Raw genomic sequence first — 16,219 nt, 5'->3', positions numbered from 1 at the left:
ACTGGAGAAAGTGCAAACAAGATTTACAAGGATTGTGCTCTGTCTTTCCAATGAGACATTAAACCGAGGACCCGTCTGCTCTCTCAGCTGGATGTAAAAGATCCCATGGTACTATTTTGAAGAAGAGCAGGGGAGTTTTCCTGGGTGTCCTGGCCAATATTTATTCCTCAATCAACATCACTAAAACAGATTATCTGGTCATTATCTCATTGCTGTTAGTGGGACCTGTGTGCAAATTGGCTGCCGCGTTTCCTATATAAATGCAAAATGCTGGAAATACTCAGCAGGTCAGGCAGCATCTGTGGAAAGAGAAATAGAGTTAACGTTTCAGGTCGATGACCCTTCATCAGAATATAAAATCAAGTCCTTTCACCATCCCATTGATAAGAAACGTCAAAACAATCAAATCAGCGATGACATTATGGAGCACGGTGGAGAGTCTCTTAGTCTGCTCGTATTCCTCCACCCCCGCCCTTACCAACATGGAGGATCCAAACACACACGTAAAGTCACGTGCTTGGGTCCGCAGCGGCCGGTTCTACTCGGAGAGGCGTTCGATTGGCTAAACCTGGCCCCAAAGTGCCTCTCTCGCTCAATTCGTCACAAGGCGGACGGTGATTTGATTGGTTAAGAGGGCCGTCAATCGCGTAGCGTGCGCGGGCTGTTGCCTGGCGGTGAAGTGGGGCGGGCTCGGTCGGTTGTTGCAGCCGCCATGGAGAGCGCCTTCCCCTATGCGCTGTTTCCCAAATTCTACAATCCCGGCCCTTCCGCCAGGAACCCTCAGGGCCTCGGGGGCTGGGGCAAGTATGAACATGTCCAGCCGTTCTGTGTGGAGGCCGGCGAGCAGCAGGTGAGGGGAGGGTTAAACTTTTGGAACAGAATGATTTACTTTCATAACAACAGAAAAGGCTGGAAACACTCAGCAGGGCAGGCAGCATCTGTGGCGAGTGGAAGGTAGGGTTAACGGCTAGGATTTTCTGGTTAGTAAGGCGGTGTACTCGTGGAGTGAGCCGCCATACCTACTTTGAAATCCACTGCAAGTTCAGGATTTCCGCAACTTGTGGTCTGTCAATGTATGCATTGACAGGACATCCATGCTGACGACGAAAAAGCAATTGCTGGCCAGCAATTGTACACAGAAATGTTACAGTTGATGCAAACGGGCACAGGGCCTGTTTGCATTAATGTAAGGGAATATCTAAGACATTAATTAAACACTTCAGATTGTAAATTATATGCATACACTATCAAATGAGTTTCTGCAAATATTGGCCAGTTTTAATGATGTCTAAAATTATCAAAAAATTAAATTGTTAGGTTGGTGGAATGAAGGTAATTATGAATAAAATTCCAATTATATAAATTGTAATTAGATTAGATTTGAGGATTCCATGAAATCTGATAATGGGATTCCCTTTGGAAATTATTAAAATCTAATTCTGTTTTGTGATTGAAGGACTGGGCCCACGTGACCACAGGTACGCTTCCATATTGCCTGCGTCCCTGCGATCCGTGGGCCATTACTCTGCCCTCCGCCTCACAGCCTCAGACCACAGGTTTTTGCAGTAAGTAGATTCATAATTCTTTCGCAGGTCGGAGGCATACACCACAGGTACGCCTCCGACCGTGATTTTTGGCCCGTTGTTTCAGTGATATTCGGAGGGGGAGAGGGGCAACCCCCAGCACCTAACCCCTAGCACAGGCTCTCGGTAGCAACCCCCAGAGATGTTCAGCAAGGCGATCACCCAATCTGCGTTTGGTTTCCTGATTTAGGAGAGACCGCATCGTGAGTAGTGAATACAGTATACTAGGTTGGAGGAACTACAATAAATCTGTTTTGCCCAGGAGTGTTTGGGGTCTTGAATAGTCTCATGGGAGGAGGTGAAGGGGCAGATGTTTCATCTCCTGTGCTTGCACAGGAAGGTGCCAGGGAAAGGGGAGTAAAAAAGTGAACCAGGGTGTACGGCTTTTTTGGAATGTTGAGAAGGGAGGGGAAAATGTGCTTGACGGAGTGGATCGTGTTAGAGATGGCGGCAGATGAGTCAAATGTGGGTGGGGTGAACCCTATTATGATTCTGAGAGGGGGTAGATGGGGTGAAGGCAAAAGTACTTGACATAATACAGATACTGAAGATATTTGTTTTGGCTTAATTTAAAAAAAAAAACTACCATCTCTGTCAAAATTAAGACTTTGCACAGGGGCTTGGATTTAAATGTTATGATAATGAGCTAGAACTTTGCTGTATCAACAACATTGCTGGTCAATCCTAAAGGATGCAACACTAGTTAACATTGATTTAACTTTAAATCCTTTTTCTTAATTGTCACATTTCCTTGAGTCATGATGTCTGAATGTTTTGTTTACAAATGCACACAACTGTTGTTGCAGGAAACCGAATTGAAATGGTCAGCCCTGAAAAGCCTGAAGCAAGAGAATTGGGAACCATTGGAACCTGTTGCAGTTCCGTTACTTCCAGCCAAAACGGGTAATGCAAAATTAGTTTTATACGGTGGCATAGTGGTTAGCACTGTTGCCTCACAGCGCCAGGGACCCGGGTTCGAATTCGGCCTCGGGTGACTGTCTGTGTGGAGTTTGCACATTCTCCCCGTGTTTGCGTGGGTTTTCTCCGGGTGCTCCGGTTTCCTCCCACAGTCCAAAGATGTGCAGGTTAGGTTGATTGGCTATGATAAATTGACCCTTAGTGTTAGGGGGATTAAAATATGTGGGGTTACAGGGATAGGGTGGGATATGTGTTGGTGTAGGGGTTACGGGGATCAGGTGGGATATGTGTCGGTGCAGGCTCGATGGGCCGAAATGGCCTCTATCTGCACTGTGGGGTTTCTGTGATTTCTGTGATATTAGCCAAATTATTAATAACATTGTGTGTGGCTAGAAAATAAATGATAGATCATGGGTGAAATACATTACTATGAAAGCACTTTGCCATTTAGCTTGTCTTTTCATTGTCACCACCATTTTTACTGCAAAGTTTGCTTTGCAGCTTTCCACCATGTGACAAGTGGGTTATTGGGAACTAAAGCGAAATACTGCAGATGCTGAAAATCTGAAATAAAACAGAAAATTGCTGGAAATGCTCAGCAGGTTGAGCAGTATCTGTGGAGTGAGAAACATAGAAGATAGGAGTAGGCCATTCGGCCCCTCGAGCCTGCTCCGCCATTCAATGAGATCATGGCTGATCATCCAAACTCAATACCCTGTCCCTGCTTTCTCCACATATCCCTTGATCCCTTTAGCCTTAAGAAATATATCTAACTCCTTCTTGAATATATTTAATGAATTGGCCTCAACTGCCTTCTGTGGTAGAGAATTTCACAGGTTCACCACTCTCTGGGTGAAGAAATTCCTCCTCATCTCTGTTCGAAATGGCTTTCCCCTTATCCTTAGACTGTGACCCCTGGTTCTGGACTCCCCTGCAATCGGGAACACCCTTCCTGCATCTAGTCTGTCTAGTCCTGTTAGAATTTTATAAGTTTCAATGAGATCCCCTCTCATTCTTCTAAACTCCAGCGAGTACAAGCCCAATCGACCCAATCTCTCATACGTCATTCCTGCCATCCCAGGTATCAGTCTGGTGAATCTTCGCTGCACTCCCTCCATGGCAAGAACATCCTTCCTCAGATGTGGTCTCACCAAGGCCCTGTACAACTGCAGCAAGACATCCTTGTTCCTGTACGCGAACCCTCTCGCTACGATGGCCAACATACCATTTGCCTTCTTAACTGCCTGCTGCACCTGCATGCTTACCTTCAGCAACTGGTGCACAAGGACACCCAGGTCTCGTTGCACTTCCCCTTCTCCCAATCTATTGCTGTTCAGATAATAATCTGCCTTCCTGTTTTTGCCACCAAAGTGGATAACCTCACATTTATCCAAATTATACTGCATCTGCCCAATCACCCAACCTGTCCAAATCATACTGGAGTTTCTCGGCATCCTCCTCACAGCACACACGCCCACCCAGCTTTGTGTTGTCTGCAAACTTGGAGATATTACATCTAGTTCCCTCATCTAGATCATCATTAATATATAGTGTGAATAGCTGGGGTCCTAGCACCGGTCCCTGCGGTACCCCACTAGTCACTGCTTGCCACTCGGAAAAAGACCTGTTTATTCCAACTCTTTGCTTCCTGTCTGCCAACCAGTTCTCTATCCAGGCCAATACCTTGCCCCCAATCCCATGTGCCTTAACTTTACACGCTAATCTCTTAAGCGGGACCTTATCGAAAGCCTTCTGAAAGTCCAAATACACCACATCCACTGGTTCTCCCTTATCTATTTTACCAGTTACATCCTCAAAAAATTCCAGTAGATTAGTCAAGCACGATTTCCCTTTTGTAAATCCATGTTGACTTTGTCCGATCCTGTCACTGTTTTCCAAGTGCTCTGCTATTACATCTTTTATAATGGACTCTAGCATTTTCCCCACTACCAATGTCAGGCTTACTGGTCTATTATTCCCCCGTTTTCTCTCTACTACCTTTTTTGAATAGTGGGGTAACATTAGCTACCTGCCAATCCATGGTTACTGTTCCAGCGTCTATCGAATGTTGGAAGATGACCAGTAATGCATCTACTATTTCTAGGGCCACTTCCTTAAGTACCCTAGGATGTAGATTATCAGGCCCTGGGGATTTATCGGCCTTCAATCCCGTCAATTTCTCTTAACACCATTTCCCTACAAATACTGATTTCTATCAGTTCCTCCCTCTCATAGACCCTATGTTCCCCGACATCTCTGGGAGGTTATTTGTGTCCTTCTTTGTGAAGACAGAACCACAATATGTATTTAATTGGTCTGCCATTTCTTTGTTCCCCATTATAAATTCCCCTGATTCTGACTGCAAGGGACCTACGCTTGACTTCACCAATCTTTTTCTCTTCACATATCTATAGAAGCTTTTACAGTCAGTTTTTATGTTCCCTGCAAGCTTACTCTCGCATTCTATTTCCCCTCTCTTATTTAATCCCTTTGTCATCTTTGGCTGAATCCTAAACTGCTCCTAATCCTCAGGTTTGCTGCTTTTTCTGGCCAATTTATATGTGCTCTCCTTGGATCTTATGCTATCCCTAATTTCCCTTGTTAGCCAAGGTTGAGTCACCTATTTTGTTTTATTTTTATAAGAGTTAATGTTTCAGGCTGATGACCTTTCATCAGAACTGGAAGATGAAAGGTCATTGACCTAAAATGTTAACCTTTCTTGGTAGCTATGTTGGGGAACTAGATGTAATATCTCCAAGTTTGCAGACGACACAAAGCTGGGTGGGCGTGTGTGCTGTGAGGAGGATGCCGAGAAACTCCAGTATGATTTGGACAGGTTGGGTGATTGGGCAGAAGCATGGCAGATCCTGTATAATGTGGATAAATACGAGGTTATCCACTTTGGTGGCAAAAACAGGAAGGCAGATTATTATCTGAACAGCAATAGATTGGGAGAAGGGGAAGTGCAACGTGACCTGGTGTCCTTGTGCACCAGTCGCTGAAGGTAAGCATGCAGATGCAGCAGGCGGTTAAGAAGGCAAATAGTATGTTGGCCTTCGTAGCGAGAGGGTTGGAGTACAGGAACAAGGATGTCTTGCTGTAGTTGTACAGGGCCTTGGTGAGACCACATCTGAGGAAGAATGTTCTTGCCATGGAGGGAGTGCAGCGAAGATTCACCAGACTGATACCTGGGATGGCAGGAATGACGTATGAGGAGAGATTGGGTCGATTGGGCTTATACTTGCTGGAGTTTAGAAGAATGAGAGGGGATCTCATTGAAACTTATAAAATTCTAACAGGACTAGACAGACTAGATGCAGGAAGGATGTTCCTGATGGCCGGGGAGTCCAGAACCAGGGGTCACAGTCTAAGGATAAGGGGTAAGCCATTTAGGACAGAGATGAGGAGGAATTTCTTCACCCAGAGAGTGTTGAACCTGTGGAATTCTCTACCACAGAAGGCAGTTGAGGCCAACTTATTAAATATATTCAAGAAGGAGTTAGATATATTTCTTAAGGCTAAAGGGATATGGGGAGAAAGGCAGGGACAGGGTACTGAATTTGGATGATCAGCCATGATCTCATTGAATGACGGAGCAGGCTCGAGGGGCTGTATGGCCTACTCCTGCTCCTATCTTCTATGTTTCTATGTTTATTTGCTGTCATAATCATTCCCCTGGCAAAGATGCTCATATTTAAACATGGCAGATTAAATAGAGGGGTAGCCAAAGTGTGGATGTTGGGTGAAGACAGGATCAGGTGTGGCTGTGTCACCTCCTGTGGTTAAATATAACATGGAGCCATTCACGATGTAAACTCACATGAGAAATGACCATTTAGCTGTGGTACTGAAGAGTGCTAGAGCCAATGGAACTGACACGGCATGGCATAAATCATTTTTGGGAAAAGGAAGAAAAATATGTAGCAAGAATTTATCAGCCAAACTATACTTCCTCATGAGAGTGCCCAAGTTGAAATCTTAGCATTTGTCAATTGACATTGAAGTTATTCATGATATATGCACCATTAGTTGAAGAAAAAGTATTTTAAAAGCTTGTTACTTCTTTTCATTTTTCATTTAAAGTCTTTTTTGTTTAGGAAATGGCCTTTATTGGAAAGTCTAGTGTGTGTTTGTGTGTGTGTGTATATATATATATATTGTATAATTTTTCCTGCAATATTATTTGTTCCTAAACTCATAATTTTTTCTCTTTAAGTCTGCAAGTTTCGTCCAGTAAGCCTGGAAGAACTTACTTACACTGGGAGGATAATGACAACTGGAGAAAGGGACGAAATGACAATGGGTGCACTTAACTTCACGGAGCAGGCATGTTATGTGATATATTTTAGTTTTAGCCTAAAACAAGAACTTATTACATGTTTGCACATTAGCATATAGATCAGGATTTGAAGAGCATATTGATGTATAAATTCATTAGAAAGATTGTGATTCTCTATAACCCTCCCCCCAAATACAGGTCTTTCCCCATAGTTAACAAGCAGTGCTAGCCTAGATTAAATGTACATCTGTTTCAATGGGCCCTATTTTCCGATTGGAGGCTTACTGTGTGCGGAGGCCTCCGATCTGAAAAAATCTATGGACTTACCTGAGGGCGCCCGAGGTCTGGACACTTCCGTTCCTGGGCCTCTCCTACTCAAAGTGCGCAGGGCCCACGTATCCCAGAGGTGCATGCAGTTCGCAAGCGTCCCTGGGATCACGTGGGCCATGGAGAGCCAATCAAAGAAGGGAATCTCCCTTCATACACTTGACAGATTGACCTGTCAAATATATGAATGGAGATCACCCCAAAAACAGTGTAAAACATTTTTTTAAATCACATTTTTAAAATTAGTTGAAATTACAATAAATTAAATATTTTAAACATTTAATTTTTTGAAAAAAGTAATTAAAGTTTTTATGGGGCTAAAAATAAACTTGCCTTTCTTGACAGATCGGAAATGCCGGTTTTCAGCGTTTGCGCTTGGGATGTCTGAAACCGGCATTTCCGATGTCCCTATGGGTGTGTCCGCGGCGCATACATACCCGTAGGGATTGAAATATACGGCCCAATGTTTTTAATAAAGGATGCAAGGGTCCTTCTGTGAGCACTGGCTTTATAACTTGGCTTCTGATTTATGGCTTTTTTTATAACCAAGCTTGATGTAATTTTTGTTACTCGATTTTATTAAAATCTTTTTTAACACGAGCACTTCATCGTCGCTGGGTCAAAATCCTGGAACTCCCTACCTAACAGCACTGTGGGAGTACCTTCACCACACGGACTGCAGCGGTTCAAGAAGGCGGCTCAGTACCACCTTCTCAAGGGCAACTAGGGATGGGCAATAAATGCTGGCCTTGCCAGCGACGCCCATATCCCATGAACGAATAAAAAAAGTGTCTGTTTACTTGTATTTACTGGAATGTGGTCTGCTAGTTGTAACATGCTAAGTTATGGCATTAGTGACGTGCAGGTCAGTAAGTTGCTAGTATGATTGCCACATGTAGATTGAGCTCTAGCCTGCACCCTGCACTTCCAGCTGTGATACTTTACTTTTGAAATTGTTCTGTTAGAAACTGCATGTAAACAGAATTTGATAAACTAGTTGATGACCATAAGAGGTATAACAATTTGCTATGCTTCTATTTTCACCGTTGCCTATTTTATAATTTTGAAGATGGCTAACTTCTTTCTTGATCACCGTAATGATGCCTTCAATTCAATGGGCAAACTTCTAGAGGAGAACTTTTATTTTGGAGAACCCGTTCTCAGGGTAAGGATTGTTTTTATTTTCTGTAAAGTGATTGCAAGAATCCCATAAAAATTATAACGACTAAATGACACGATGAGCTAAGTGAGCTGTATGATCTATTCTCATTCCTACTTTGTGTTCTTATAGGAGGCTGTACTTGGATGTTATCTAGATGGGCTGAGATAAGGCAGTTGGATTTTAATGTAGATAAATGTAATATATTGTACATAGGAATAGGTAACAGTACATAGGAATAGGTAACAGTAAATGTAGAACATGAAAAGGTTTTCATTAACAGAATGGGAAATGGGAGTGATCATACTCTGGAATATATATATATTTTTTGCATTTCTGGAAACTTCCTCCAATTAGCTCTATGGTTGTAATGTTAAAGTACAGCAATGTTTAAGTTGTGAATAATCAGACTAAAACCAATCTAACATGCCCTGCAATTTACATAGAAACATAGAAGATAGGAGCAGGAGTAGGCCATTCAGTGCGATCATGGCTGATCATCCAAATTCAGTACCCGGTCCCTGCTTTCTCCCCATACCCCTTGATCCCTTTAGCCTTAAGAAATATATCCAACTCCTTCCTGAATATATTTAATGAATTGGCCTCTACTGCCTTCTGTGGTAGAGAATTCCACAGGTTCGCCACTCTCTGGGTGAAGAACTTTCTCCTCATTTCTGTCCTAAATGGCCTACCCCTTATCCTTAGACTGTGACCCCTGGTTCTGGACTCCCCGACCATCGGGAACATCCTTCCTGCATCTAGTCTGTACAGTCCTATCAGAATTTTATAAGTTTCAATGAGATCCCCTCTCATTCTTCTAAACTCCAGCGAGTACAAGCCCAATCGACCCAATCTCTCCTCATACGTCATTCCTGCCATCCCAGGTATCAGCCTGGTGAATCTTCGCTAAACTCCTTCCATGGCAAGAACATCCTTCCTCAGATAAGGCGACCAAAACTGCACACAATACTCAAGATGTGGTCTCACCAAGACCCTGTACAACTGCAGCAAGACATCCTTGTTCCTGTACTCAAACCCTCTCGCTACAAAGGCCAACATACCATCTGCTTTCTTAACCACCTGCATGCTTACCTCCAGCAACTGGTGCACGAGGACACCCAGGTCTCGTTGCACTTCCCCTTCTCCCAATCTATTGCCATTCAGATAATAATCTGCCTTCCTGTTTTTGCCACCAAAGTGGATAACCTCACATTTATCCACGTTATATTGCATCTGCCATGCTTCTGCCCAATCACCCAACCTGTCCAAATCATCCTGGAGTTTCTCGGCATCCTCCTCACCGCACACACGCCCACCCAGCTTTGTGTCGCCTGCAAATTGGGAGATATTACATCTAGTTCCCTTGTCTAGATCATTAATATATATTGTGAATAGCTGGGGTCCAAGGACCGATCCCTGCGGTACCCCACTAGTCACTGCCTGCCACTCGGAAAAAGACCCGTTTATTCCAACTCTTTGCTTTTTGTCTGCCAACCAGTTCTCTATCCAAGTCAGTACCTTGCCCCCAATCCCATGTGCCTTAACTTTACACGCTAATCTCTTATGCGGGACCTTATCGAAAGCCTTCTGAAAGTCCAAATACACCACACCCACTGGTTCTCCCTTTATCTATTTTACCAGTTATATCCTCACAAAATTCCAGTAGATTAGGCAAGCACGATTTACCTTTTGTAAATCCATGTTGACTTTGTCCGATCTGGTCACTGTTTTCCAAGTGCTCTGCTATTACATCTTTTATAATGGACTCTAGCATTTTCCCCACTACCGATCAGGCTTACCTGTCTGTAATTCCCTGTTTTCTCTCTACCACCTTTTTTGAATAGTGGGGTAACATTAGCTATCCTCCAATCCATGGGAACTGTGCCACAGTCTATAGAATTTTGGAAGATGACCAGCAATGCATCTACTATTTCTAGGGCCACTTCCTTAAGTACCCTAGGATGTAGATTATCAGGCCCTGGGGATTTATCGGCCTTCAATCCCATCAATTTCCCTAACACCATTTCCCTACAAATATTTCTTTCAGTTCCTCCCTTTCATCAGACCCTATGTTCCCTGACATCTCTGGGAGGTTATTTGTGTCCTCCTTTGTGAAGACAGAACCAAAATATGTATTTAATTGGTCTGCCATTTCTTTGTTCCCCATTATAAATTCCCCTGATTCTGACTGAAAGGGACCTATGCTTGACTTCACCAATCTTTTTCTCTTCACATATCTATAAAAGCTTTTACAGTCAGTTTTTATGTTCCCTGCAAGTTTACTCTCATTCTATTTTCCCGTTCTTAATTAATCCCTTTGTCCTCCTTTGTTGAATCCTAAACTCCTCCCAATCCTCAGGTTTGCTGCTTTTTCTGGCCAATTTATATGTCCTCTCCTTGGATCTTATGCTATCCCTAATTTCCCTTGTTAGCCACGGTTGAGTCACCTTTTTTGTTTTATTTTTATGCCAAACTGGGATGAACAAATTCTGTAGTTCATCCATGCGGTCTTTGAATGTTTGCCATTGCCTATCCACCGTCAACCCTTTGAGTGACATTCCCCAATCAATCCTACCCAACTCGCGCCACAGTCCATCGTAGTTTCCTTTATTTAAATTCAGGACCCTAGTCTCCGAGTCAACAACTTCATTCTCCATCTTAATGAAGAATTTTATGGTATCTTGAGGTGGCCATAGATGGAGACGGACACCGGTTAACTCCTTAACATGGTTTAATCAACACTTGCACATAAAAGCTTCTGCCATGAGGCAGCAAAAACAAAGAGTACAACCAGTACAGATCAGACTTAACTCAGGAGAGCAATTGCCACAGCACCACCTGGTGGATCAGGTTACTCATAACCTGCCAGGTTACTACACTCCTCCCCCCTTAAGATTGCCGTATGCAATTCTTAAACAATAACCCTTACTAGGTACTACGTTTTAATTAACCAGTATGCTCTAACCATGGTTAACCCCTGACTAATTTAACAGGTTTGTATAAGTCTTTCTGGTTGCTTGCGAATCCTTTGTGAACGTCTTAATTCCACTTGTGGTGGATTCTCAGATTCATTCGCACTTGAGATTGGAGTAGTCTCTGATGTTGGTTTTACTCTGTCCCACTGTGGCCTGGCAGTACCAGTGTCCACTGGCACCTTATAAGCTGTGCTGGGTCCTGGAACAGCCTCCTCTACTGCCCTTTGTTCCATCTGAGGCAGTTCCCCCTGCTGCCGGCTGAAAAGCTGATCCACATGCCGATAAACCCCTCGACCATCCCCTAGTAACACGGAGTACGACACAGGTCCTGTAATGTCCTGGATTAGTCCTGGTATCCATTTAGGTCCATAGCCGAAGTTCCGGGCGTACACAGAGTCCCCTATGGCGAAATGGTATGTTTGTCATGGTACGCTTTTTGGTTTGTTTGTTTTGTCTCAACCTTGCTTTTGAGATCTGGGTGTATCAGGTCTAATGTGCACCGCAACTTTCTCCCCATCATCAACTCAGCCGGAGAAAGCCCCGTGGTAGCTTGGGGTGTTATACGATAACTAAACAAGGCTCTATTGAGCTTGGTCTCCAGGGTGTCACCTGAGCTCTTCCTCATGAGCTCCTTTAAAAGTCTGCACAGCTCGCTCGGCTAACCTGTAGTGTATGTACCTTTTAAGAGGAACTATGTTTTTGAAGCCCTTGTATACTGTAGTACCAGTACTGACCACTCGGGTATATAAGCCTGTGTAGCGTCTTGTGTTGTTAGTTCACCTCCAGACTTTGTTCAGTAAACACTTGTTAAATCAACTCCTGCATTCCGTGTCTCCATTAACACACGGATCTAACCGTGGCGACGAGTTAGAAACGAACTTACCTGCAATTCGGCAGCACCTCAAGGGGATTGATTCCTCAGACGAAGGTCGAAGCCAGAAGCAAGAAAAAAAAAATAACTCGAAGAAACTCAAACGAGGGCCAGGCTTGGTCTCCAGTCTGTGGTTTCCCCAGCTAGAGCTAGAGCTCGATCGGGTGGCTCTGCAACGGGGCCGGGCAGCGAGTCGGGAAGCAGAAGCAAAGAGAGAGAGAGGGTGGAGCACTCGGGGCGCGGCCGGTGCTGCAAAGCAGGTCGGCGTTCAGACCGAGCTGAGGGAGGGGAAAGTCCCAGAGGGTCCGCTCCACGACGGGAACGGTTCTCCAAGTAACGGAGAAACTATTGAAGCGATATATTAAAAAAAATAGAAATATCGCGAAAAGCTGCAGGTTGCAACGGGAACAGCGTTGGCAGCGGCGGGAAAGCGTGGGAGGCGCCATCTTAACTCGGCAGGGAAGAAAGAAAGGCGCCGGAAGCGCCATTTTAGATTTTCAAGATGCCGAAGACTGGCAATATTACTGCTTTCGATAGTGATATAGAAGATTGGACCACATATGTGGAAAGAGTGGAGGTATATTGCAAGGCGAATGAAGTAGCGGATGATAAAAAGGCATCGGTACTTCTAAATCTGATGGGCGCAAGGACATACGGGCTGTTACGAAACTTGATCACTCCAGCCAAACCGATGGACAAGAATTTTAAGGAGATTGTTGATACCTTACAGGAGCACTTAAACCCAACACCGCTGCTGATAGCGGAATGATTCAAATTCTTCAGGAGGAATCAGCACTAGAATGAAAGTAACGCTGATTACCTCACCGAATTACGAAAGCTGTCAAAGCATTGCCAATTCGGGGCAGGACTGGCAGATTCTCTACGAGACAAATTCGTCTGCGGTCTCCTAAGCGAAGGAACACAGAAAAGACTACTTTCTGAGAAAGATTTGACACTGGACAAGGCTTTCAGTGTGGCTGTATCATACGAAGCAGCAGCAAGAGGAGCTGCAGAGATACAGCAAAAGCCACAGGACTTCGGCACCCATGAAATGACACAGGGTTTCGAGAGATGTTATTGCTGCGGCAGATCCACCCATGACCAGAAGGACTGCTGGTTCAAGGACAAAGCATGCAGGCAATGCGGAAAGATGGGACACATTGCACGTGTATGCAGATCTGGAAAGAAATCCGCTGACAGTAAAAAGGTCAATAAGGAAAAGTACAGAAAGGTACAAATGATGACGGACAGTAGCTCCGAAGACCAGAAGAGCGATAGCGACTCCGGAAACAAGAGACTAAGCTGTCCCAAATTACATAATGTAATTGCCAAAGAAGATTACCAGACCATTTGGGTTACCCTCACGATAGCAGGGTCCCCAGTCAAAATGGAGCTAGATACAGGATCAGCTCTGACCGTCATGAGTTGACGGGATTACGAGCGGCTATTTCCGCATATACCTTTGAAAGACACATCCATTGTCTTGAAGACATATACGGGGCAGAAAGTATACCCCAGAGGGAAAATAAGGGTGCCTGTTGTATACAACGGCAAGGAAATACAGAAGTTGTATTTATACGTTCTGCAAGATGGTGGTCCACCGTTGTTGGGACGTGAATGGATCAGAAAGATACGTTTAGACTAGGGTTGCAAAGGGGTGGAAAGTTTCCGGGAAATTTCCGGAAATTTTCCACGGGAAGTTTAGCTTGGGAATTTTGCCCAAAAAAGCACATGCTAGCATAATGTTTTTTTTGTATTTTTTTCCCCCACAGGTCCTCTCTTAAAATTACTAACAGAGATGGAATCTTAATTATTAAGGAATTTCTTAATCAATATATGTTTATCTTCTTACTTGGCTTGTTTTAATAATTACAAGTTTTGTGTGTGACTGTGAACAAATGTGTCCTGATTGGTTGGATGAGCGATTAGCTCCTTCTATTTGTAATATTTGCATATCGAATTGTGATTGGCCTGCAGGCATCTGTAAGACTGCTATAGTTTTTTTAAGATCCAGGTTAGGGGTCCTGAGGGAAGTCATTTTGTTTTCTGCTGATGTTGTGATGATGCAGTAAGTAAATCAGACTTTATACCAAATAAACCAGTTACTTGTTGAACTCTGTTGTCCTTCAATTTAAAATATACAAAATAATACACTATTGGTGATGTAGCGTCGTGTGTGTACAGGTCATGCTTCCATCACATGGAGCATCAGCAAAAATGTACTCACCCTGTTGCAATCGTGCTGATCGACCGCAGTTCGACACAGAGATGAATGCCCTTTATTTCTCTGCATAGAACAATGCCACGTTTACCGTCTGATGTGTGGAAGCATTTTACCCCAGGCATTAAAGATGGAAAGACTGTGTACATGTGCAAACACTGTAGAAAGCCATATGTAAAGAATGCCACAAAGATGCAGCAGCATTTATCCAAATGCAACAACTTCACTCGAAGCTCACAGCAGTCAGCCCAGAGTTCCTCTGCTTCCATTCAAGAAGATGATGGTTCTCATTCAGCATCAGGCTCCTTATCATCAGCAACTCCTGGCCCACTTGGAAGGTTCTTTGATACAATGGATAACCATAGCCAGAAGAATGCAGATGAGCGCCTTGCTCGAGCTGTATATGCAGCAGGCTCACCCCTCATGCTCACAGCCAATGTGTACTGGAAGAGATTTTTCAATGTTATTCGCCCTGCATACTGTCCTCCCACCAGACATGCTTTGTCTACTTATTTGCTGGAGGCTGAGTATAACAGAGTCCAAGGAAAGCTCAAAGAAACGATAGCGATGGCAGACTGTTGCAGTTATCTCAGATGGGTGGTCAAATGTACGAGGGGAGGGCATCATAAACTACATCGTCTCCACTCCTCTCCCAGTGTTCTTCAAGAGCACAGACACAAAGGACAACAGACACACAGGCACATGCATTGCTGATGAGCTGAAAGCGGTCATCAACGATCTTGGATCACAAAAGGTCTTTGCAGTAGTTACTGACAATGCTGCGAATATGAAGGCTGCTTGGGCTCAAGTGGAGGAGGCCTACCCTCATATTACGTCTATTGGGTGTGCAGCTCATGGGCTTAACCTGCTCCTCAAGGACATCATGGGTTTGAGAACCATGGAAGCACTGTACAAGAGAGCCAAGCAAGTTGTTAAGTATGTCGGGGGAAAACAGGTAGTTGCAGCAACCTACAACTCCAAGCAAATGACAAAGAACAAGAACACCACACTGAAGCTGCCCAACAACACTAGATGGGGTGGTGTTGTCATAATGTACAAAAGCCTTCTGGAGGGTAAGGAGTCGCTGCAAGAAATGGCAATATCCCAGTCTGGGGATATGGAAACCACCATCAAGAAAATACTGCTGGATGATGTGTTTTGGGAGAGAGTGGTTAGCAGCCTTAAACTACTCTCACCAGTAGCATCTGCAATTGCTCAGATTGAAGGAGATGACGCTGTCTTGTCAGATGTTCTCAGGCTTTTTACTGATTTTAAAACAACAAATCAGCATTGCCCTACCCACATCCCTGCTGCTCAAAGCAGAGGAGAAGGCAATTGTTCAATTCATACAGACGCGTCAAGAATTTTGTGTCAAGCCGATTCATGCTGCAGCATACATGCTGGACCCAAAGCATGTTGGGAGACCAATACTTTCTGGAGAACAGATCAACAGCGCTTACAATGTGATTTCTACCCTCACACCATCTCAATCTGGATGTGGGCAAAGTTCTGGGAAGTCTGGCAAAGCTCTACCAAGCAAGGTCTTTAGAATGGGGATGGGATATGGGAATCATGCAAGCATATCAGTGCACATACCTGGTGGAAGGGACTTTGTGCATCTGAGGCCCTGTCACCTATTGCATCGGTGATACTCCAAATCCCACCTTCATCAGCGGCCTCTGAATGAAACTGGTCACTTTTTGGGAATACGCATACAAAGGTGCGCAACAGGCTGACTAACAAGAGAGTGGAGAAACTGGTGGCTATCCGGGCGAACCTACAACTTATTGAGCCAGATACAGAAGTGTCCACCACACAGCTAGACACTGACACAGAGGAGGAAATGGACACGCCAGAGTCAGAGAATCAGGAGGAGCAATGAGGAG

The 16,219-nt window shown here is 44.2% G+C and overlaps 1 protein-coding gene across 1 annotated transcript in view; it reads left to right on the top strand.

The window, feature by feature from the left end:
- The first annotated feature begins 635 nt into the window (after nt 1-635).
- The window catches only part of taf1c (TATA-box binding protein associated factor, RNA polymerase I subunit C), a 58,121-nt gene continuing 42,537 nt past the window's right edge, over nt 636-16,219 (top strand). Inside the window, exons 1-4 of the mRNA XM_085973427.1 lie at nt 636-850; nt 2,390-2,486; nt 6,718-6,827; nt 8,177-8,272. Coding sequence (XP_085829553.1) covers nt 713-850; nt 2,390-2,486; nt 6,718-6,827; nt 8,177-8,272 — 441 coding nt within the window. The 5' untranslated portion in view covers nt 636-712. The remainder of the gene's footprint in view (nt 851-2,389; nt 2,487-6,717; nt 6,828-8,176; nt 8,273-16,219) is intronic.

The sequence above is a fragment of the Somniosus microcephalus genome, chromosome 2 (genome assembly GCF_052327205.1).
Source record: "Somniosus microcephalus isolate GS21.2 chromosome 2, FLI_Smic_1.0, whole genome shotgun sequence".
NCBI lineage: Eukaryota > Metazoa > Chordata > Chondrichthyes > Squaliformes > Somniosidae > Somniosus > Somniosus microcephalus.
This window is presented reverse-complemented; position numbering and strand designations above follow the sequence as displayed.